The sequence below is a fragment of the Rhipicephalus sanguineus genome, chromosome 2, assembly GCF_013339695.2.
Source record: "Rhipicephalus sanguineus isolate Rsan-2018 chromosome 2, BIME_Rsan_1.4, whole genome shotgun sequence".
Classification (NCBI taxonomy): Eukaryota; Metazoa; Arthropoda; class Arachnida; order Ixodida; family Ixodidae; genus Rhipicephalus; species Rhipicephalus sanguineus.
The window spans coordinates 54,131,959-54,154,459 of NC_051177.1; the positions used below are offsets into that span (position 1 = coordinate 54,131,959).

The 22,501-nt window shown below is 46.2% G+C and overlaps 2 protein-coding genes across 3 annotated transcripts in view; both read left to right on the forward strand.

The window, feature by feature from the left end:
• The window catches only part of LOC119382966 (head-specific guanylate cyclase), a 231,646-nt gene extending 220,598 nt beyond the window's left edge, over window positions 1-11,048 (forward strand). For both annotated transcript variants that reach the window (XM_037650905.2, XM_037650906.2), the window contains exons 9-10: window positions 6,112-6,266; window positions 9,039-11,048. In XM_037650905.2, the coding sequence (XP_037506833.1) occupies window positions 6,112-6,266; window positions 9,039-9,246 (363 nt within the window). In that variant the 3' untranslated portion in view covers window positions 9,247-11,048. The remainder of the gene's footprint in view (window positions 1-6,111; window positions 6,267-9,038) is intronic.
• An 8,853-nt stretch (window positions 11,049-19,901) lies between these two features.
• The window catches only part of LOC119382965 (WD repeat-containing protein 17), a 28,802-nt gene continuing 26,202 nt past the window's right edge, over window positions 19,902-22,501 (forward strand). The window contains exon 1 of the mRNA XM_049412371.1: window positions 19,902-20,165. The gene's annotated coding sequence lies outside the window, so the exon portion shown is untranslated. The remainder of the gene's footprint in view (window positions 20,166-22,501) is intronic.

A 22,501-nucleotide genomic window follows, 5' to 3' on the forward strand; every position in this document is an offset into this window, starting at 1 on the left:
CTTCTGATCGTTTGATGTTTTTTTTTTCTTTCGCAAGGTTTCCGCGTATCTTTTCACACTCGAACTAGGCGCGCGTACGCACCGGAAGCGGCTCGAAACAGAGACGGGGAATCGCTCGAGGCGGTCGCGCGTGCACTCGTGCGCTTTAGCGCGTCGTCCACTTCGCCAGCCACTTCAGCCACTTCTCCTTGCCTTCCCCGCTCTCTTCCGCCCTGCTTCCTTAACCACCCTACTCTTCCGCTGTTCCATGTTTTCCTTACTTCATGCGCGCTCTCTCGGTGCTCGCCTTCCTGTCTTGCCAGGCGCTATTTTACTAGTTCGGTGCAGCGTTTTCGAGAGCTTCTCTAGAACAAGCTAATCTGCGGAGCAATTCACCGTACGTAGTTAGTGACAACTGAAGAATGTAAGTCACGGTTCACTGCCACTGACTGCTTTGGTTAGCACCACGTGCTGGCGTTCTGCCATTCCTCTGATGAGTGTATGTTGATGATGTTTCTTTTTATCGATCCTAAATGATAATTTATGAGATTTCAGCAGTCGAAACTACGTAGAGAGCTATGAGGAACATCCCACAGTTGGCAGCTGAGCATTTACCTCTAGCACGTATACTTGAAGAGATCGTTAAAGTGCACTTGAACCTAACCCATCATCTGCGTCAGAATACGGCTGTTGCAGCTAAGAATGACGTGTTTTGTCATTTTCTGAAATGTATTTGAGTGAACAGCGCAAGTTCCTTCCAAGTGGCCGCGTGTTTGGTAGCTAAGTGGTACTTTTGCTTCACATACACGATTCGTCGTGAGTGCGGTCTCTACTGGTGCCTTGAACTTTCTAAGTATATTCAAACTTCAGGAAAAAAAAGGATCATAAACTTACAGAGCAAGCAAGCAAACAAGTTTACACATACATACATACATACATACATACATACATACATACATACATACATACATACATACATACATACATACATACATACATACATACATACATACATACATACATACATACATACATACATACATACATACATACATACATACATACATACATACACACATACATACCAGTGTTGCAGAATGGGCGCCTCCATTCCGTTCCAATTCCATTCCGGGAAATTAGAACTTACCTTAGAATAACAGGGAGCTGAGCTAGTTGGTAAGTATTCATTCTAAAAAGACAGGGCGTGCAAACACGGACACAAGAAAGAAGTCAGGGCACCACAAACGCCGACTAACAACTGAAGAGACGCACAACGGCGGAAAAGAAAGAAGGCACGAAAACTTATCTGCGCATGCCCATGCAACAGGCGAAACTATCAATCCGGCACGCGTGGCGGTCTACGTGGAAGATAACTGTTAAGGCATTTGATTTCATCTTTATGCAAGTTAATCGACGGTTGGCTCACGCATGCGCTACCACTATTCTCGATATGACATGCTTCAATCATCAGGCGCATTTCTTCATTTCTATGCCGGTACAACACTGCGCATTCATCGAATTTTGGCGTGGACTTACAATCTCGACAATGTAAAGATAGATTAGAAGGTGAGCCTCCTGTTAGCGATCTCTTATGTTCCAACAATCTCTGGTTAGTGCATCAGCCCGTCTGCCCTACGTAGAAGCGGCCGCAGCTGAAAGGGACCTTATACACCACACTCGTACGGCAATCAGTGAATTTGTTGGTGTGTTTTACGAAACAAATATCGGTCCGCTTCTTGTCTTTTACTCGCTCATTCTTCCTCTGCACAGTGGAACAAAGCTTACCTAGCTCATTGGCAGCCGTGAAAGCAACATTAACGCCATATCTACTTCCTACTTTCTTTAGCCTGTGAGATACGCAATTAATGTACGGTATACCTACGACACATTTCTTCCTATCGCTTTCTGCAACCATGCTCGTACTTAACACAATAGACTTCTTTAAACGTTCAGCGACCGTGGCCACTGCATCACGAGAATACCCTACATCTAAAAGACGTTTAACCTGTGCGTTAAAGCTATCACTCATTTTGTGCTCACACGACATGGTGAGGGCTGACTTAAGGCAAGACATGGCGATGCCGTTTTTTACAACCTTCGAGTGCTTCGACGAAAAATTTAACAGCGGTTTCGAAGATCTAGGAGAATACTGCCAGCACACGTGGTTCTTCTGGAACGTTAAGGAAATGTCTAGAAAACAGGAGGCTCACCTTCTAATCTATCTTTACATTGTCGAGATTATAAGTGCACGCCAAAATTCGATGAATGCGCAGTGTTGTACCGGCTTAGAAATGAAGAAAGCGCCTGATGATTGAAGCATGGCATATCGAGAATAGTGGTAGCACATGCGTGAGCCAACCATCGATTAACTTGCATAAAGATGAAATCAAATGCCTTAACAGTTATCTTCCACGTAGACCGCCGCGCGTGCCGGATTGATAGGTTCGCCTGTTGCATGGGCATGCGCAGATAAGTTTTCGTGCCTTCTTTGTTTTCCGCCGTTGTGCGTCTCTTCAGTTGTTAGTCGGCGTTTGTGGTGTCCTGACTTCTCTCTTGTGTCCGTGTTTGCACGCCCTGTCTTTTTAGAATGAATAGAACTTACCACAATTCCATTCCATTCAATTCCTCGGAATGAAAAGAACTTAGCCCATTCCCACTCCGGGAATGGCCCGGCAGCTCAATTCCATTCCTTTAATTCCTCATTGTAGGAAAGGCACCTTGATAGTTTTATCGTTAAGAATGAACATAAAGCTGATGTCATCAGATGCATTAAGAACTAGAAAAGTACGCAAAACACGTTACCAAGGTCAAGTGATAGTAGCTTGGTGACATATCTCCTGCAGTACAACCACCCTACTAATTCCTATATGAGCAATTCTCCCGCTGCCTATAGCATTTGCATGGTCAGCAAGTTTGAACGAATGGTGATATTAACATCGTTTAAGCTTAAATTTGTGAATGCTAAAATGACGGAATAGCGTGTTTGTATGCTGACAAAAGTAGTGTTCAAGAAGACTAAGCAGTTTTGCCATGCATCTGGAGTGCCTAGACAATGGCACAGTATTGCAAAAGGGGGTTGGGAGGGGGGGGGGGGGAGAGTATGAGGTGAGACGGCGGGTGAGCTGGTATACGAAAGCTTGCAGTGAATACAAGGATTGCGCCAGCGTCAATACGCATCACAACTTAGCGAAGCGCTTTTTCGAATATGCGCCCGAGTCGCCAAAGGCGACAGAAACAAAAAACGATGAAGGGTGGGGAGCCAGCAGACGCTTGAGGCGCCGCCGAGTGAGTGAGTGAAACAACTTTATTGGGTCCACAAGGCAAAAGAAAAAATATATTACAAGGCGTAACGGGGGGGGGGGGGGGGGGGCATACCGCCGCCGTCGTTCTGCACGACGGATACCAATGGCACAGAACCGCGGTTACGCGAAGAATAGAGACAAACTTAGGAGCAACACAGTCTATATAAGCACAGAATTGAGGTTGGCGCGTCGATTATAAATATACGGTGCTTGTAATCCGCCAAGCCATTTTGAAAATACTGCTTTATTGTTAAATTCGAGGCTCTCACTTACTCATGTTTGAAGATTGAAAAACAGCGCATAGGACGAAAACGTGCTCTATTTTCGGAAAAAGACCTAATTCCCTTCCCATTCCATTCCGTGCAAAAGGCGCTTAATTCCATTCCTCCAAGCGTTGTCCCCATTCTATTCCGGGGTCGCGAAAATGTGGAATGATTTCGGAGTCATTCCGATTCCGGAGTGGCAACTCCGCAACACTGATTCATACATACATACATACATACATACATACATACATACATACATACATACATACATACATACATACATACATACATACATACATACATACATACATACATACATACATACATACATACATACATACATACGTACATACATATATGCGTACATACGTACATACATACACACATAGAGTACTCACGCATTGAAACGCGAAAGTGTAGGGCTAAGTAATGCACGCACTTTCGTTTTCAACGTCTACAGTTGGTGTCCTATCGGCGTAATTATGCCTTGAACACTTCCGTCGGAACCAACATTACCTTTATAGGCCAGATTTGCAGCGACATGACGCGGTTATCACGAGCAATTGCTCATAGCAGTCGTTATACTAAGGAAAACGATGTCGCGTTTCAATCCTTGAGTACTGTATATACATACCAACGAGGAGGCAAACATATCCTGCGCTATCGTGCATTTTCGGTGTGGAAAGAGAGAGCGGCCAACCAGAAACCGTACATATGTGAACAGATCGCGCAGATCCCAAGCGGCCGGGGCCAGATATAGCCTGCTCAGCGACTGCACGTAATTTTTGAGACAGGAATGAACTTCCATATCCTACTAGATCGTCTCCCATACTTTCTTTGCCGCGAGCGACGTCGCAAAGAGGGCTTTTCCTTTTTTTCTTCCACCTGCTGCACGCAGCTCGCCTGCTCGAATTTGGCAAATTTGCGCTGTTCTCGCTTCACCAATTTAGCCTCCCTCTCCTCTCTTCTCTCTTTCTCCTCCTCTGCCTCTCAGTTTCCGCCACTGCAGGAGGTTTGCAGCAGAAGTGTCCCCGCCCCCGGAGAGGTGTGGGTGAAGTGGTGGACGAGGCGGAGAGGCTGCGGGTTGGCTGCTCTCGCTAGAACGCGGTCTCCATCTCACCTAAATTAATCACGCAGTTCCAGTGGGAGCCCGCCGGAGGACGGGAAATGGTCTCGCGATTGAAATTTAACGAATATTTGGCGGCACTACTGGCGTCGCGGGCACACTCCCCTGGGGGTCTTCTACTTTTCTCGCGGCTCTTAGCGCACTCTAGCGTTGCTTTCTGATATTTTTGTGTAGTTTTGCTTTTTCGAGTTAATGAGGGACACTGAGCAAGTGGCGGTGATGTGCGTTCGTGCGAGAAATAAGGCAATATAAAAGTCGAATGCGAGGCTAGAGAAAATAAAAAAGGGTCACTCTGCGCGTACCTCCAGGTTTGCTTTGCACTTCTTAAGCGTTTACGGCTTTTGAAGAGCCATTTGCCGACGGATCTGGCGAGTTTGGATCCTAGATTTTTCGATAAGACGTGGAAAAAACCATTCCTTAGAAATGGACTTCGAATATTCCTGCCATTTGAAGTACTGCCAAATTAATCTTATATTATTTTTTTTCTGTTAGAATCGTTAATTTTTTTGTGCATAGAAAGTACGCATATTCAAATAGCTCAGTATTTTCTACAACTTCATCATAGCTTGCTGTTTTTATTTCGGTCCAAACGGCAGAAGGGATAGCTAATTAATAAACCAGTTAAGAAACATCTTGGTTCATAAGCCGGAGAGTGAGAAATTTGATGAAAAAGACCGGGAGGAGAACCGACCGAAAGTAGTTGATATTTATAAGGAATTAACATGTGCTGTGAGTATTTCCTTGTGGGATGACGTGAGGCGTTCACTTTCCCACATATTGTATTGCTGCTTGCTCTCCGATGTACAACCACAGCCGCTGTCGTTCTTGCGGGCCTTCTTCTCACGCGCTAGGCTCGAACGTGCGGAGCAGCTGAAGCGCAACTTCGTCGTCTTCTTTCGCGTTGACGGCTCGCCATCAATCAATCAATCAATCAATCAATCAATCAATCAATCAATCAATCAATCAATCAATCAATCAATCAATCAATCAATCAATCAATCAATCAATCAATCAATCAATCAACTGTTTTTGTTTAAATAGACATCGCTAAACTTACAGAAAATCCTGGAGCACAATACTGTATGAGGACTTCCTTTCACGAAGTAATATAACGAACAAACGTGGAGTGCAAGAGCACGCGGGGACAGTTTTTGCGGGCTAAACTTCATGTAGTGAAAGAAATACTGAAACTTGCATAATCAGCCGCAACTTTTGGTTATTATTTGAGAGTTTAGACTCGTGTTAATGCCTGAAGTCCGTAATACCCAGAACTCATTAAACGGAGAAATCAACAAATCTGGAGAACTAATAAACGTGAACGCACCATTCGAAGTGAAGTTTTATGTGCACCATGTCCCTATTAAGGTTGACGCCAGTAGTCGGTTGATAAAGCCTGTTGAGGACGTTCTGCCTAAAGTGTATTTGATGTTGAATGCAGATGCGCATCGGCCTGCACACGGGCCTTGTGCTGGCGGGCGTGGTGGGCGTCAAGATGCCCCGCTACTGCCTCATCGGCAACGACGTCTCCCTCGCCAACAAGTTCGAGTCCGGCAGCATCGCCATGCACATCAACGTCAGCCCCACCACGCACAGGTGGGGTGTACACTCAGCGAATATCTCAAAATGTCGAAAGGTCGCGTCGCTGCTCAGCTTGGGGATGTTTCCTGTAAATTATTTTAAACATCCTTAAGTAGCCAGCCCATTGCTCCTGTTTTTCCCGTTCTCTTTCTGTTTGGTGTAGTAGAATAGGCTGTGCACAAAATAACAAACACTGCGTCTCCACCTTTCTCTCTACACCCTCACTTGTTACTAGAGAATACCCACAACTTCACTCATCAAGCTGGGCCTCTAAAGAATTCAGATATGTTACTGCTTCAATTTCTAGGCGTTTTTATGCCACTCACAGTTAGGCAGGAAACTATAAAAGAGAATGGCAGATTTTTTATGCGCCGCGAAAGTGTTGTTGGCGTTTTCACGGGTCACGAGCCTTAACGAAAATGTGTCAACAGTGTAACCTATGTGTGGGTGGGTGGCTATATGTGCTGTTATGTGTTTATCAGCGTATATATCACAATAATCGCCCAGTACCTAGAGTAGCATGTCAGGTGAATAGCCAGGCTAACATCTGCAGCATTTGACTAAAGTACTTCTCCCTCTCTTGTTTTCATTTTGCTGGGAAAGTAGGTGAAGCTGTGATGTTCAGTTAAACTCAGTCGAAGGTTAAGGTTTCGTTTCGTAATCGTCCTCCTTTCTGCTTGCGAAGTGAAATTGAGCATTGTGAGGAAAACAGCCTGGTGATGTTGCTGAATGTCGTCATAACTCTGTTTCGCCCCAATAAACACTCTCTGTCATTTACACCCTTAAGTTAGGTGTAGCTCATTTAATAAACAAATTTATAAGTATATTTCACGCGTTAGCAGTTAAAGACTACCACGTGGATTTTGAGAGCATCCTTCCATTTGACATTTCTTGGCCTACGCAGTTAGAGCATCGCGTGTTAAAAGCTCTGTGCAATAATAATAATTGTTGGCGTTTTTCGTCCCAAAACCACGACATGATTATGAAGGACGTCGAAGTTGAGGGCTCCGGAAATTTCGACCACCTGGGATTCTTTAACGTGTGCCTAAATCTAAGTACACGGGCCTCAAGCATTTTCGCATCCACCGAAAATGCGGCCGCCGCGGTCGGGATTCGATCCGCGACCTTCAGGTCAGCAGTCGAGCACCATAACCACTAGACCACAGTGGCGGGTAAAAACTCTGTGCAATATGATCCGTTCTTTCCGAACACCTATTAGCCATTAATATATAAGAAGGTATCAGAACGCCATCTGCAATGATCATAAGCAACGCGGGGCTAGAGGTGGGCACCTGTTACCCGAATCGAGGGCCCACCTCTGCCCTTCCCATATTTCCTATCCCCAACCTCCGTTTCCCCCGCGGAAATCTCAGAGGTGGTCGAGGTAAGCAGCCCCGCGGCGGTGCTGGCAGTAGCAAGGCTCACCAGCACCGCCACAGCTCGCTCCGATGCTTGCTGAGTAGGTGGAGGACTTGGAAAGAGGAAGATATAGATAGAAAAGGAGATGCGTAAATGAAAAGTAAGAACGGAAGGAGGCAGGGCGCCGATGCGGTGGAGCGGGGACCACGCAACGTTGGCTCAGCGAGTCGCGTCGGCGACGTCCGCTGATCCGTGCTCCGTTTCGCGGCTGCCGCCGCGTTGCTGTGCCATTCATCGGGCCAACTTTCCTCACGTTGCTGGGCTTGCTGGCCTATCCCTTCCCCCTCTTCGTTCTACTCGCCTTACGCGGCCCCACCCGCTCACCCGTCCACCACCGCAACGCTCGGGACGCGCCTGCCCTAATTAAGGATCCGCGAAGACGTGGCCCGCGGCCTGCTTGCCTCCCTTGCTGACCTACGGTAATTAAACGCACACTCGCTCACGCAGGCACACGCATGCTCAGACACAAGCACGCGTGGGCTCGAGAGAACGCCGTGGAGACGCGAGCGGGAACCCTGTTCTCAGATGGCCTACGACGCAAAAGTAGCTTTCTTATTTTGCTGGTTACGATTAGGTGCTGTGTGGGTGCCGCGAAAAAATGAAAGTAAAAATAAAGAATAACGCGGTAGGAGAGGTAAATCAGCGTGGTTGAGAAACGATAGAGCTCTTTTGCAGATGTGGTAGCATACTAAGTGGGAGTGGTGATCCAGCACATTTACATACGTGGCCCGACGCGGACGCTCTCGTGGTTCAGATTAGGCAAAAACAACAAAAAAGAGGGTACAAGTAGCTGTCACATTGTTTTTCTTTATATATAGAACACGTCGAAGCGGCCCTTGCGGCGGGAACAGTAAGCAACATGTCTAGGCACACTGGAATATTTCTGAACTGCATGTGCCTCACTTTTTTCCCATCGCAATTTCTCTTTGAGGAAAGGTTTCCTTCCAGACCTACGGAGAAATATAACATTATTGGTATGATGCCGTAAGTGAAAGCTTGCTTAACGACTCGCTCCATGACACTGCCGCCCCTAACCTCCCCTCCTCCTCGCCAAAACCTCGTATTTTCACTTTGTTCTGATCGTAATGGCCTCAGTGGGAGGGGGTACGACAGTAGGGGGAGGGGGGCACTGCGGTGAGGCTTCTCCCCCCATAATGGAGAACTCCGCGCACGCCTATACCTGTCTATGCTGTCTTGTGTGCTCACCAAGCAAAAACAAAGCGTCGGGACACAGTACGCCCTTGATTTATTCCGATACGGTCTCAGAGCGATACACATTTGTGCGATTCATTACCGTAATGCTAACCGCGCAATAATGACGCTGGTCCAAACACCGGTCTACATATCTCACACGTGGCTTTCTTGCAGATTACTGGTTCACACCGAGGGTTTTCGATTCGAAGCCCGACCCCGCGAGTACCTGCCGGACGGCTTCCCGGAGCACATCAAGGGAACGTGCCACTTCCTCAAGGGATTCTTCCATCCCAAACTGGACCCGGCCGAGCCGCTTGACGTGCATATACGCAAGGCGCAGCGTGAGCTGCGAATGGACGCCTCACAAACGTGGCTCGCCTGAATGTGTGACACATAGGACGCGAAATGAATTGTCGATGGCCTTTCGATGAGCACCGCTGAAGGTGGGCGTGCCTGAGATGTGCGCGTGGGCTGTGCAGGCCGGGAACATTCCAAGCGTCGGAGGTCAAGACCACGGAGTACCGAAAAAATTGGAGCGTCAACGCTCAATGAGACTTGCTCAAAGTGCGGTGTCGTGGGGACGTCACTTCGGTGACAACGGGTGTTGTGTTGAACTCTAAAGCATCTTTAAACACGCGTTGGGGATCGTGCATGTACAGGAGTTTCTCGAATCTCCATGGATTGCAGAGCCAGGCTCGATCTAAATTGAAACCTGGAATAGATTCATGTACAGTATATGTACGTCGCGACGTAGTTCTTTCTAGAGTGTCATTGCGTCGATTACTGCAGGGTAATACGCTTAAGGTTTCTGGATTTCCTGCCTAGCGAACCACTAATTTTTCGCTGCAACGCGCGCGAACTGTCGGCAACACGTTGGGGCTACTGTCACTTACGTACTGCCTCAGAGCTCTGAAAGCAATTCATCGGTACGTTGTGGAGCGGAACTGTCTCACATATTGTTCTTGCGTAGGCTTGACAGATGACGCCAAGAAAATGTGACAACGCGGAACGACAGCAGGTGACATTAGCTCAATTTCGTTTGTCCAGTGTGTCGTTTATCTGCAGTAGAGCCTACGTCATTGCCAGAGAAGGCTGCCTAACGAGCTTTATTAAGATAAATGGTGAGGTAGTGCTTTGTGTGCAGCGTTACGTGTTCTGAGGGGCTTAACCGGTGATGCAAGGCCCTGCGATATATCACGCGGTGGTGGTTCATCGCAGCTCGAAGAGAAATAAATGCGAAAACAAATTGCGTACGCGAGTACGCAAGTAGCCATTTGGCAGAAAAAAAAAAGTCATTTGCGAGTCCTCATCAACTCGCCACATTTATGAAATGAAACAGTGCCACTGGGTGAGTCCAAGGAAATTCTATATGTTCGCCACATTTCTCTACACATAGATAATTTTATCCAGTAAGCGATGATGTTTGTTTTCAACATCTGTCGCTTCGTTCTAGTCAGTCACTGAAGCCGAAGGGAGAGGGGGAAGAGGGGAAGGGGAGTTTCCACAATAATGTTAAAGGAGGTCCATGCTGCGAATAGACTCCTGAAAGTGACACATACCGCGTGTCATAATGTTTGTTCATCAGTGTAGGCTAAGCATATGGCTCGGCACGACCTTGTTTTGACAATTGTCTAAACGAAAAGATCATTCACTAATTCAGTTTTTACAGAATACTGCTACTTAGTATTACGTCATCGATTAGCTTATCGCTGTTTCCATGAGATGTTCACTGTTGTTGTCGTGGTAATTGCAGGTGGGCAGTGTTGCAATTAGAAATTAGAAATGATCAGCACTTGTTTGGTGGACGTTGCACACGGAAGCAAGTTTGTTTTAGCATGTCGGTTGTGATGTTAACGGTGTAGTTTACAATGCCGAATATTGTTCAAGTAATTCACAGGGTTTCCCCAGTGTGATTCTAGAGAAGTCTGTTTGTGAGTGTTTCCTACCATGGTAACCACCAGTTTTATTGTTTTAAAAAGTCTGACTATGTTTATTCACTGCACAACTTTAATACTTGACGCTTTACGCGACCATAAATGCAGGCTGGTGCCGAACAGCGCCTTCACGTCTTATCTTACTTGCTTGAATCCTTTTGCGAGCATCTAGACTTTTACAGCGAAAGCTGTTATGAGATCACAACAAGGGCTGTTTTTGGCGCCGTAGTTGTCCGCCGCCGCCGCCGCCGGTGTCCGTAGCCACTATTGCGCGAAATAAAAAAAAAACGAAATAAGAAAAATTTCCAGGATGGAACGAGGTTCGAACCCGGGCCGTCTGCGAGGGAGCCCAGTATTCAAGCTCTGAGCCATGCCGGTGCTTGGAACTGCTTTGCAAAAAGACCCTATACAGCCTTCATGTCGGGAAAAAACCACATTAACATATGTAATGTAGCGTGGTAGAAGAGTAAAATAACAACCAAGTGTCACACAATGCGAATTCTGTAACCAGGCGTCACACAATGCGAATTGAATGCTTCCAACCCATTACAAAGGGCTCTGCCGTAATTCTTTATCGTCATCAGCCATAGCATCAACAAAGTGCACATCGGGGGCGTAGCCAGAAATTTTTTTCGGGGGGGGGGGGGGGGGGGGGGGGGGGGGTTCAACCATACTTTATGTATGTTCGTGCGTGCGTTTGTATGTGTGCGTGTATATATACGCAAGCAAAACTGAAAAATTTCGGGGGGGGGTCTGAACCCCCCCCCAACCCCCCCCCCCCCCTTGGCTACGCCCCTGGTGCACATAATGCCTTACAGGTGGTACCTCGCTTCTCCGCAGAATGACGAATAATGTCGGAATGGGTGCTTCCCAACTTCACAAAAATTATTATTCGTGCCGTAGTGGGTACGTTGCAAGTGTACTTTTATTAGTAGCCACAAGGGAGTTTATAACGGGCTCTAGAAATGACGCTCTTCCAGCTTTCGCTGTGACTGTGCTGTGCTTTCCGCGCAGGCCTGGCGTTTTTTTTTTTGTCTACTATGTTAAACGAATGTTTTTGCTTGCTTACATTATTGCCGTGATCTGTCTGCATTTGTGTTTTTGCAAAAGATTTGAATGTTTCTTCCTTTGTAACAGCAATGCATGTATTCGCTTAAACGTTGCCATTGCGAAGTCGCCAGTTAGTGCATCCTTTTTTTTTTCATCCTATTTACAATATTTTGTTTAAAATCTTTAGAATCGATAGCTACGCAATGGCCAAGTCAATATTTAAGCAAATTTTATAAATTTCCGTGTGAACATTTGGTTATGATAATATATTTCGTGCAAGGAATTACATGGTATAACCAATAGAACTGGTGTCCTAAGTGTTGAGGACGATGTTGTAGAAGGGACGCATGAGAGAAATTCCTCAAATAAAAAATGAAAAGTGGGCCATGCCCTTTTTGTTGTTGTTCTGTACAACGCGAATGCTTGCCAACAATGTACGAGGTATCCGTCATTAATGGTTCCGGCCGTGGCAACAACAGTCCACCATCGATTATTCTGAGTTGGCTCGTACACTTGACCCTATTTTCGATATGTTAGTTCGTTGGCTTGAATGTGCATGTGCGCATGCAGGATGCTGTACTTAATTAGTTAAAAAAATCGAACGAAACACAAGACACTCATTTCGTAGATCGAACTTGTTTAGTGGAGGGGTAATGATTGAAGTTGATGGAATGATCGAACACGCCTCCGGTCTTTGCTTGCTGCAATTATTTACGCCCAGACCAGCAAAAACTTTGTTTTTTTTTTATATTACCTCACGTTAATGATGACTCCGACCTTGCAGTGTGAGGCACTCTGAACAATTTTTAAACAAGCTCTAACGAGTTTATTTTGTAGTATATATATATATGTTAAACTTCATCAAGTTTTTTTTAGTACGTCACAGTATGAGCACTTGAACACCGATATAAGTACTTAAAATCACTGTCTGCATGCCAGTTCATCGAAGCTTCTCTCCAGTATGGTGAAAACTCGCCACGGTAGCCTTGTAGTCATGGTGCTCGACTGCTGACCCCAAGGTCGCGGGATCGAGTCCCAGCCGCGGCAGCCGCATTTCGATGGAGGCTAAGTGCTAGAGGCCCGTGTACTTAGCTTTAGGTGCACGTTAAAGAACATCAGACGGTCGAAATTTCCGGAGCCCTCCACTACGGCGTCGCTCATAATCATATTGTAGTTTGGGGACGCGAAACCCTAACAATTATTATTATCCAGTACGGTGAAGGATAGACTTTGGCGAAGAAAGGCCGCGTGTATAACTATGGAGTCTTATTTTACAACGTTATGAAACTTGGAAACTGGGTGCTACAAGCGTAAGACAGCATAGAGTGGATCAACATGGCTGTTTCGGGAAAAGAGAAAGAGGGGTAAACTACAAAATACTTACTTTTCCTAAAGCGATTGGCGCATATAGAAAACGGAACGCGGGCACTCCTGCTTTCGTCGATCATTGCATTTACACAAGCGCTTCGTAACTTTTTTCGTGACCAATTACCTAGTATACATTTCTTAAAGCATTACAACAAGCGCCCAACCATTAACATAAAAGCGGAGACTGCTCGTTCGTTGATATTTGCTTTGACAGGTCCTATATGTTTATTCTTCATCAGACGAGGAGTCTTGCCACCGAAGAAAAGAGATCTGCCTTTCTGGGTAACGTCGCCATACTTTATGTGTCAGACTCTCTGCATAGACTACTGCTAAGCGCATTTGAAGTAACGCACCTCATTATCTCGAAGAATATGCATGAAGTTGTATAAATTATGTGTCATGCAGTTATTTCAGTTCACTTTCCATGGTTCATTAGGGCACCTGGGTTGCGACCTCTCAGTCGTGAGTCCAAGTCTCTACACGAACAACTATTAAATTCGGGAAGGTTTTGGACAGGGTGCTTTTCGACGATTCGGCTTCTGATGACAGTCTTCGGTTGCAGGGAAATCGTGAGTAATTGCGGTAATGCGTCCTGACATGAACTGTCGAGTGCCATTGCTGCAAAGTATCCCATCTTTACCGCATATTTACCCATGGGCGAATTGAGGGCGTTGAGAGCACCCGGCTTAAGCTGTGACAACCAGGAGGACGCTGTACTTTATACGGAGACATAATGAATTGACATGTACAGGAACACACAGTACGAGTGCTTACCTAAAACTCACCAGCACGGTAGTTGCCCATGCAGTCACGTCCGCGTTTCTGGTGTTTAATCAGCTTGAGTGGCGCAAAAAAATAGCGCACAATACGTTTCGTGTCTGCCGGCACCTTGACTTTACGTAATGCCTGAAACACCAAGCAGTTGCTCGAAAAGCAGTGGGCCATTCTAGCCATGCCTTTGCGAAATTTCTGATGAGAAACCGCTGCGCGTCGCGTCGAAATGGTTTACACTTATAACACACATACTAGAGACAGCGAGCGCGGGGACAGAAAAGTTGGAGTGACGTGGCCATATTCGCCGTGACACCTTCGACTGTTCATCACGAGAAGAGCTTATCAGACAACTGAAAATGGCACATTGCGCATGCTCCGTAGTACTGGAACATGTTTGACATCGAGGAAAGAAAGGCGAAAATTGCTGACTTGGAGCTTGCAAGCTTCGGTGAAAAAACTCGGGCACTCTTTTTAGTTTGGAACTTTGTGTCGTTGTCTTCGCACGGTGTCGCCGATTCTGGAGTCGGACCATACTCTGGTGGCTTCGAGATGCTTACATAGCGCGACGACAACGCACTATCGATAAGAATGCGCTGCTTGTTTTTTTATTCCGAGCAACGAACGGCCAGTAATTATTTGTCGTAACAATCTCGAATCCGCTGCCTCTCTTCCGGAACGTTTAACCACGGCAATCGGGTACGGTTGCCGCGTTGATAGTTTTCAACTCTACGGCACAAGGCTTGAAAGCCGGCGTCCAAAACGAATGCTACGGCATCCATAACGCGGCTGCGGCGTTTCTTAGGCGTACCCCGCGAGGCAGCAATCTAAGCCAAGTGAAGCGCGGCTCCTGCTTCGATAACGACACATGCTTTGCCGCGAGTCTATAGTGGTGATGCACGCCGGCCCGTGGGTGACCGGCCGCTGGAGCGTGCGGAAAAATGCACAGCGGGGAATCGACGCTTGTTAGCGTCGGGCTGGGCGATTATCCCTTTGTAAAAGGAGCCACGCGAATAGTGGCCGTGCCGATGACGCCCGCACGAGAGGGCCAGCTCTGACGGACTTCTCCGTGTGAAAGTGATGCAGGATTAGAATAACAGAGAGCTGAGCTAGTTGGTAAGTATTCATTCAGCGGTGGCCAATGTACGGAGCTTTGTTTAGCATAGGATACTTCATGCTTGAACAAGTAACGCAAAAGAAGATGACACAAGGATTGAAAAATTGGCGTCGAGTTCTGAGTATGCACTTTATAAAGTTTAAAGTTAGCGCTCGTCTGATCTTCCTGTTCCTTCACGTGCCCTTGTATTTCGCCCTACTTGTTCAAGTATGGATTACTAAAATCTAGCCCAAATCTCAGTTCTTGTAATTGGATACTTCGCGAGTCACCAAGCAAGGCGACGTGTTAACAGGGCGGAACAAGAAAATCAAGTAAGCCTTTTATTAGAAGGTGCCCTATTTGCACCCCGTTTGCTCAGGGTACAAGTGTAATTGAGAATGCGACCAACGTATCCAGCTGCACGGTAAATTACGACCATAAACGAGCGTATAGCAGCATTTATCCGATTCTATTAGAACCTGTGGTTTTGACGATTGTCCCAACAGCTACGGCGTTTGGCCAGTCGGGCCAGTCGCACGCGATATGAATGATTGTGTATGTACTTTCGCTAAGCCACACGTTGACAGAGCCTCGGGTATTGGAAATCAATCAAGACACCCTGAGCATCGTATCTAACCCAGTTTTTACTTTGGCTCGTTGATTCTACTCTTTTGATCGATATTTCTAGCGGACATTATTGTCCTATGCTTTATTTCTGTTCTGTAACGCTAAGGAACTGCGTCATTGCAACGTCGTATCTACGATGATTATCAATCTAAGATAAAACGACGTAGTAACACTATGATGAAATAGAACGCCACGTTAACAGCACTGTGAGATGCCATGTTTGTTTTTATGAAATGGCATTCTGGAAAATGTCATTTTTAACCCAAGAACGTTATTGAAGAACCTGATTTATGGCGACGGCTGTCTGCAAATTGATAAAGAGCTGGCCCATTATGTATGTAAACGTAGTATTGCTAGTTGTGCGTTTGACCTTTACCGTAGCAGTACCACTGAGTTCATTCTAGTGATGCCAGAGGATAGTCGAACCCTGAAGATGTTCGGTTTGTGTAGGATACAATTAAATATTACGTGTCGCGTACCTGATACTTTCATTCTTCTTTCCGCTTCGTCGGATCGACAAAGAGAGAGACAAAAAAAATAAATACGTGAAAATGATCCCCAACTATACACTTATTGATCGAGCCGGTAGTGGACCCTGTGCATATATTCATAGCGCTGACGCGTACGTGGTGATTTGAAATTCTAATGAACCGAAACATTAATTCTCGAGTATATTCTGGATTGATTATAGCCTGGAGTCCGTATCAAATGAATCCAGTGAACTTTCTCCTTGCTACGCTCCGCTCTTTTTCAACGCAAATGTAGACGTCTAGTGATGTGTGCTTTTTCATTCTATTTTAGAAAAAGGAAGAGAAAAGTTTAATGTAGCTTTTATTTTTTCACACAGCCTGACAATGTCTCTACTTTTTTTCTTAGTATGTAAAATACTTTTGTATGTAATTCACTTTTTTTTTTAAATCAACGAAACGCTATTATGAACAAAAGCATAGATGAGGTGAAGTCGCCGCGTCTTTTTGTAAAAGCTCTTCAACGTAATATATGTGTCGAAAGAGCGCAAAAAATCACTAACCTTCATGAATCGAAACTATAGGCGCTTTCTCTGCGGCAGTTGCACAGCTGACTGGAAATTCATTAGGACACCCGTATTGCTTCAAGCGACCCTGCAATATGCTGTCGATGCCCTGATACGGACGTCAAAATACGGCTCGCGGGCTTTCGTTTTGGTTCATATTAACATTATGATCGAGAAAATTGTAGTTAATACGTAAACTGTAGAATTCCGCAGCCCGATCCACACGTACTAGATAGTTCCGAAGTTCTAAGGATCTGCGCCGCGTCATCATCAGTTTTTGGGTTCATACAATGTGGGTACTGAGTCGCCATGCACTGGCAAGAACTCCGTGGTACTCGCTGTGCAGTTCTCAGCAAGTTTTTGCGGCACTACTTTTCTCGAATAGCGGTTAATCTCTCTCTCTCTCTCTCTCTCTTTTTACTCCAAAGCATCGTGCATGAACACAAGGTACATTAGAAATACTATACTCGCGGACAACTTTTCTTGGCAATAAAGGGAAAGCTACGGGGGGGAGCGTCTGCACATGTACTACTACGCGAAGTAGTCCGGTTTGGCGCGCGTCTCGTAACGCCGTGGATAGTGATGGCCATAGAGTTTCCTACAATACTTACTAGAGGGAACTCTGGCGCTAGTGTCTATGAGAGCTACAACGCATGACGTTTCAGCCAGCATGGGAATGATGGGTAGTACACAAATTTGTCTAAACTTCGTACTTTCGGCTCCGTTTGGCTCTGCGTCGGCTGCATCCGCTTTGTCGCAAAACGAATTTCAGTAAAAGTCAGCAGTTTCACTTCGCCACTTTATCTTCTTTAGGCTCAGGGACTCAAATCTGGTCACGACGTTCACAAAGATCCATTCTTTTATCCGAAAGAAAACCAAAACATAGCAATAAACAAAGCCACAAGTACGTTTGAAGCTGTAAGCACGAAGACTAGGCAAATTTGTGTACTACCCATCATTCCCATGGTAGCTGAACGATCGCAGCCCCAGAGTCCCCTCTAGTTAATTTTAGGAAACTCTATGGTGATGGCTAGGGTTGCATTTCGACGCAAACGCTAAGGCGCGACTCTTTCACGCGCGCAAAAACGCAAAGTGACAACCTATAAAGTTAAAGAAATACAAATATCTCGCTTGCGTGCGCTGCGTTCCGCCTCAAAAAGCTACAATGCTCGTCAAATGAAACCCGAACACCGGCAAGCCTTCGCAGTGGTATGGGCAGGCGTGCATATGCACAGTGCGGTCAAACCGGATGCGCGCGCCTGTCAATGGTGATAACTGGACGACGCGCACTATACCATGCGAAGGCTTGCCGCTGTTCGGGTTTCATTTGACAAGCACTGTACGTACATGTAGAAAATGAAGGAGTATTTTTTTGTACATCTCACGCATAAAATACGGACGCAATTGTGGGACTACATTCATTAGCGGTAGGATACGTGCATTGTGGCTCTGTAGCCTTCGCTTCATTGCCAAGAAAAATTGTCCGCGAGTATAGTACCCTATAGCAACACAAGAACAACTAGACTCTAGCCAGTGACGATGCTCGTATTTATCATTTATTGTGATCTGTTGCAGGGATGCTCCCTCTCCTTCTCTTTTCGCCTTCTCATCTCCTTCCCCATCCCTTTATCTTTATTTACTTTTCTATTCCCTTCAAGAGGATCGTCTTGGTGTCTCTTGAGAAAGTTGCTAACCTGCTTATTTTCCTTACGTGGTGTTCTCATATGGTCACATGACTAATAATAGCACGCTATTTGATGTTCGTGGCAGACTCTAGTCCCATTGCCGAATGATACCTGAATTCTCTACTGCACTGATAGAGAACAGAAATAAAAAAGGCCTCGTTGAACTTAATTACATATACGCTAGGCTTTTTCCCGAGAAGGTCTCGAACATCATGGATTATCTCACAGTAAATGGTGTTGTTTAGAGTGTCACAGCTAACATTAGCCAAACCTAAAGAAGCAACAAGAAATAACTGGTGCAATACGCGGCTATGAGGCGTGTACTGTGTTCTCTGATCTATCATCTTCCGCCACCAATAAAATTTTTAGTTCTAATTACATTCTTCTTTAGAAAAAAACACAAACAACAGCTTAGCTGGGACACTATTAATGCGGAGATTGTGATGAAGCTTTCGAACCATGTTAGCGCGCACCTTGCATGGCAACACTCTGTTACAACTAAGATCCTCGCGGTGAAAAATTGTACTGGTTATTGAGCTTGCTGCTCATGTTGCGTTATGTTTGACTGAAGTGTGTTCAGAAGCACGATATCGCCACTGATTGATGATGATCAGAAGAGAACACTCATTTAGAGTGGAAATACTAGACAAACACACACTGCTCAATACTCCACAGAAATAAAGTCGATTCGAGAAAGTTATTATCCGTTAACACCAGAAAAATCGAATGATAATAATAACGATTTAAGAATGATGCCAAACTGAGCCTACCAGACAATAAAATAAATGAAAGCCAACACTTGAAAACCAAAAATAAAGCAAACGAACCAATGTAAAGAGTGATACAGCAACACCAGGCAATCAGTCACTGGAGGTTGTTTTATTCACTTTTTTTATCTTTTTTAGTTGACGAGCGTCGACGGCATTAGCATTGAATGAAAAAAAAACAAAAAAACAACAAAAAAATCTATATGTAGCGAATGCTGGCGCGGTATTCGGATCACTCCGCACTCTATAGAATTCGGCCCACGGTTTATTCTGTCCCACTTTGATCGTCTATAGCCGGGGCGGTACATCCTCCAGTTCACGTCCACCTGCCAAATACGGGAAAGGCCACACCGACCTTCCCCGCCCGCTGCTCCTCCCCGTACCGCTTTCTACTCTGCCGCTTACGGCGTACCAAACAGGCCTCCAGTAAGTGTAAGGGCATCGCTTTGTAAAACAGCGGGTGGCCCATCGCCCTTACGGCCGCGGCCGAACGCACATGGCATTCATCCGACGATGATCGCCGACCGACTCCCGAATGAGCGCTCTTTTTTAGCGGCCGCAATCAATGAGTCGCCATGGCAGCCACCGTAGGTGCCAGGCACGACAAAAAACCCGCTGGCCCCACGAACGCACGCTACGACGCGATCTCGGCACGACACGGCTTCGCCTGGCAAGCCAGGCCGGAAAGAGAAGACAACAGCATCGCCGCTGGACACCGCTGCAGGCGCTCGCTGTATAGCGCCAGATCCGTTGGCTGGATCGTTGGCTGACCCGTGCTTGCTGCTTCATTGTTGTGAGACGGTCCCCAGGGGCCAAGAGGGTAGGCGTGCCGCGTGTTACTAGCAGCAGCAGCGTAGACAAAGTGTTCTCCCCCCCCCCCCCCCCCCCCCACGACTCTGGATTTACTTCGTGCGGTCCGAGCTGGGACGTGAACTCGGCGGATACCCCGAGCCCTGTCGTTGGGAGACCGGTTCGTTTTTCACCTTGACTTTTCGTAGTTTTTTTTTTATACTTACTTTACAGTGCTTGAATAGCCGCTTGCGCGCCGTAACGTTGCTCATTAGAAGTTTGACAGCTGCAGGCAACAATTGCGGAGAAATTAAAAATTTTCTTTTCTTAATCTGGCTGAGTGTGCTAATGTTATTGAAGGCTCTAGCTAAGTCGCTTTCTCGAAAAATTTGCCGAGACCACGACGCTTGAGAAGAGACGGGCTACTTGATGCGGGGGCGTGTTTGCGAAGGACAGAGCAAAAGCTGTGACTCGAACTTGAAAATGCACTACGGGTATACATTGTGTGTCCTACTATCTTCGAATCCTGCCTTCCGGTTCTTGCGTAGACATTTTATTTAGGTAGACAATTTGACTTTGCCACAGCGTCACCTGGATAACTCTAGACGATGTCTGGGTGGCTGCGTACGCTATGAGTTTGCTTATCCGTGATAAAAGGAATGTTATATCACGATGAATAATTATTGCGTAGTCACTTCGCGCGCGACGCGCCGATAGCAAACTTAAGTATTTCCTCAGTTTTCGCTACTGCACTCGAGGTCGGGGCTTCAATCTCGGCCACGCTGACCGCAAAGCAATAACGTTGTTCTTGGGTGTAGGTGCACGTTAAAGAACCCCAGATTCTCATTTAATCTGTAGTTCTCATGTCTGCAATCATCCTTAGACTATGCTTCCGGTATATCAAGCCAACAAGGGTGACGGCTTGGGCTTGCTGGAAATTCATGACTGTATATTACCAGCGTGAAGACACCAGGACAAGAAAGAGGACGACACTCAGCGCAGCGTGCCGTCCTCTTTCTTGCCCTGGTGTCTTCGAGCTGGTAGTATACCATCATATCAAGCCAAAAAATATTCAACTGGTTTTTGTCTTGGTGTCGTTACTAAAAATAGTCACGCTTTAAAAGATTTGCCATTACAATCACCTGATCTGAGCATTCGGCGCTTTTCTAGTTCACGTTTGGGCGACTGAGCGTATTTTCATGCTGCGTAATTAGCTAACTACCCAAAATTATTTATAACACATCACAATGTTATGAGTACTATTTATTGCGCCTGTGTCTTCACCGTAGCACCGCAAATTGCGCAAAGCGTCATATCCGTTACCTTTTGATTCAAGCAGCGAAACTCTACCTTTTCACGCTGCTTTAGGTACCCATTACCTTGGAGTGACAAGAGATCTCGTCGCATATTGCAGAATAAAAGATTCGGCACGACGTTCTTGGATGTAATTACCAGTCATTGTGCAGGTTAATCCTAACCGCTCATGGCAGGAGCGCCGACCGTTGCACGCAGTAACAGATAGTCAGGTTGCTGGAACGGAATGGTCGGCTCTAAATTGCAGCGCTACTCTGGCTGAGCATTCGCGTATATTAATTAGCTCCTCCGTCTTCAACGCCCCTTGCCTTCCAAGAGTTTATTCCAATTAGATCGTACTGAATTTCTTTTGCGCTGCATCTGTCCTTTACGAGCTCTTTGTTGAAGCGCACTGTCTCGTATTGCGGCCAGTGTAGCTCCTTACGTGGAGTCGGGTTAAAAATAATTCTTTATCTGACTCTCGCAGAGGTTCTATACGTCGCCGTTTACTGAATGAGCGGCCTCGAATACGAGCGAGTCCGGAACAAACGCGATTTGCGATTCCGCTCGCGAATAATATGCCGACTTGGCGAGCATCACGCAGCGCAATTTCATTTTTTTTTCTCGAAAGAGGTGCACTTTCAAAAAATAAACAAACGGCTGGCGGGCGCGTCAGCCGAGCATGGAATCACCGTTTGCGCAGGCAAATGGCAGAAGCTGTTTGACCGACGGATTAAAACCTGGAGGCGCGTAGGCGGCTTCACGCGCGCGCCTGGGCTGCTCTTGATAAGCGCCCGCCGTGTCGTCCAGATGGCGTCGTCCGCGCCTGTTAATCTCGCTCACTAACGACCAACACGTGTGCTTTATATTGCCTCTTGTTGCTTCGTGTGTACATTTAGTGACTGTCTAGACGCGCCGCATGACATTTGGCGATCGTTTCGGTTTAGTTACTTTTAGTCCTGTCGCCATGCGGTAGAGCAGCGGCTACGCGGTTTTCCGCTTCTCATAGTGAAGGTCTCTGCTTCGAATTCTTGGCCTTGGTGCCAGTATTCCGACGAGAAAATAATGTCAGGACGATGATGAAATTAAATAAAATTTGAAGAAGCTCGAGCTGAAAGATTAGTTTTAGCCCCTTTGGCGCTTTTGCCCATTCCTGAGACACGCTTAATTACACCGGTTCTGTTAAAGCTTACATAATGCTTTTGAAGTACGTGCTCATGCAGT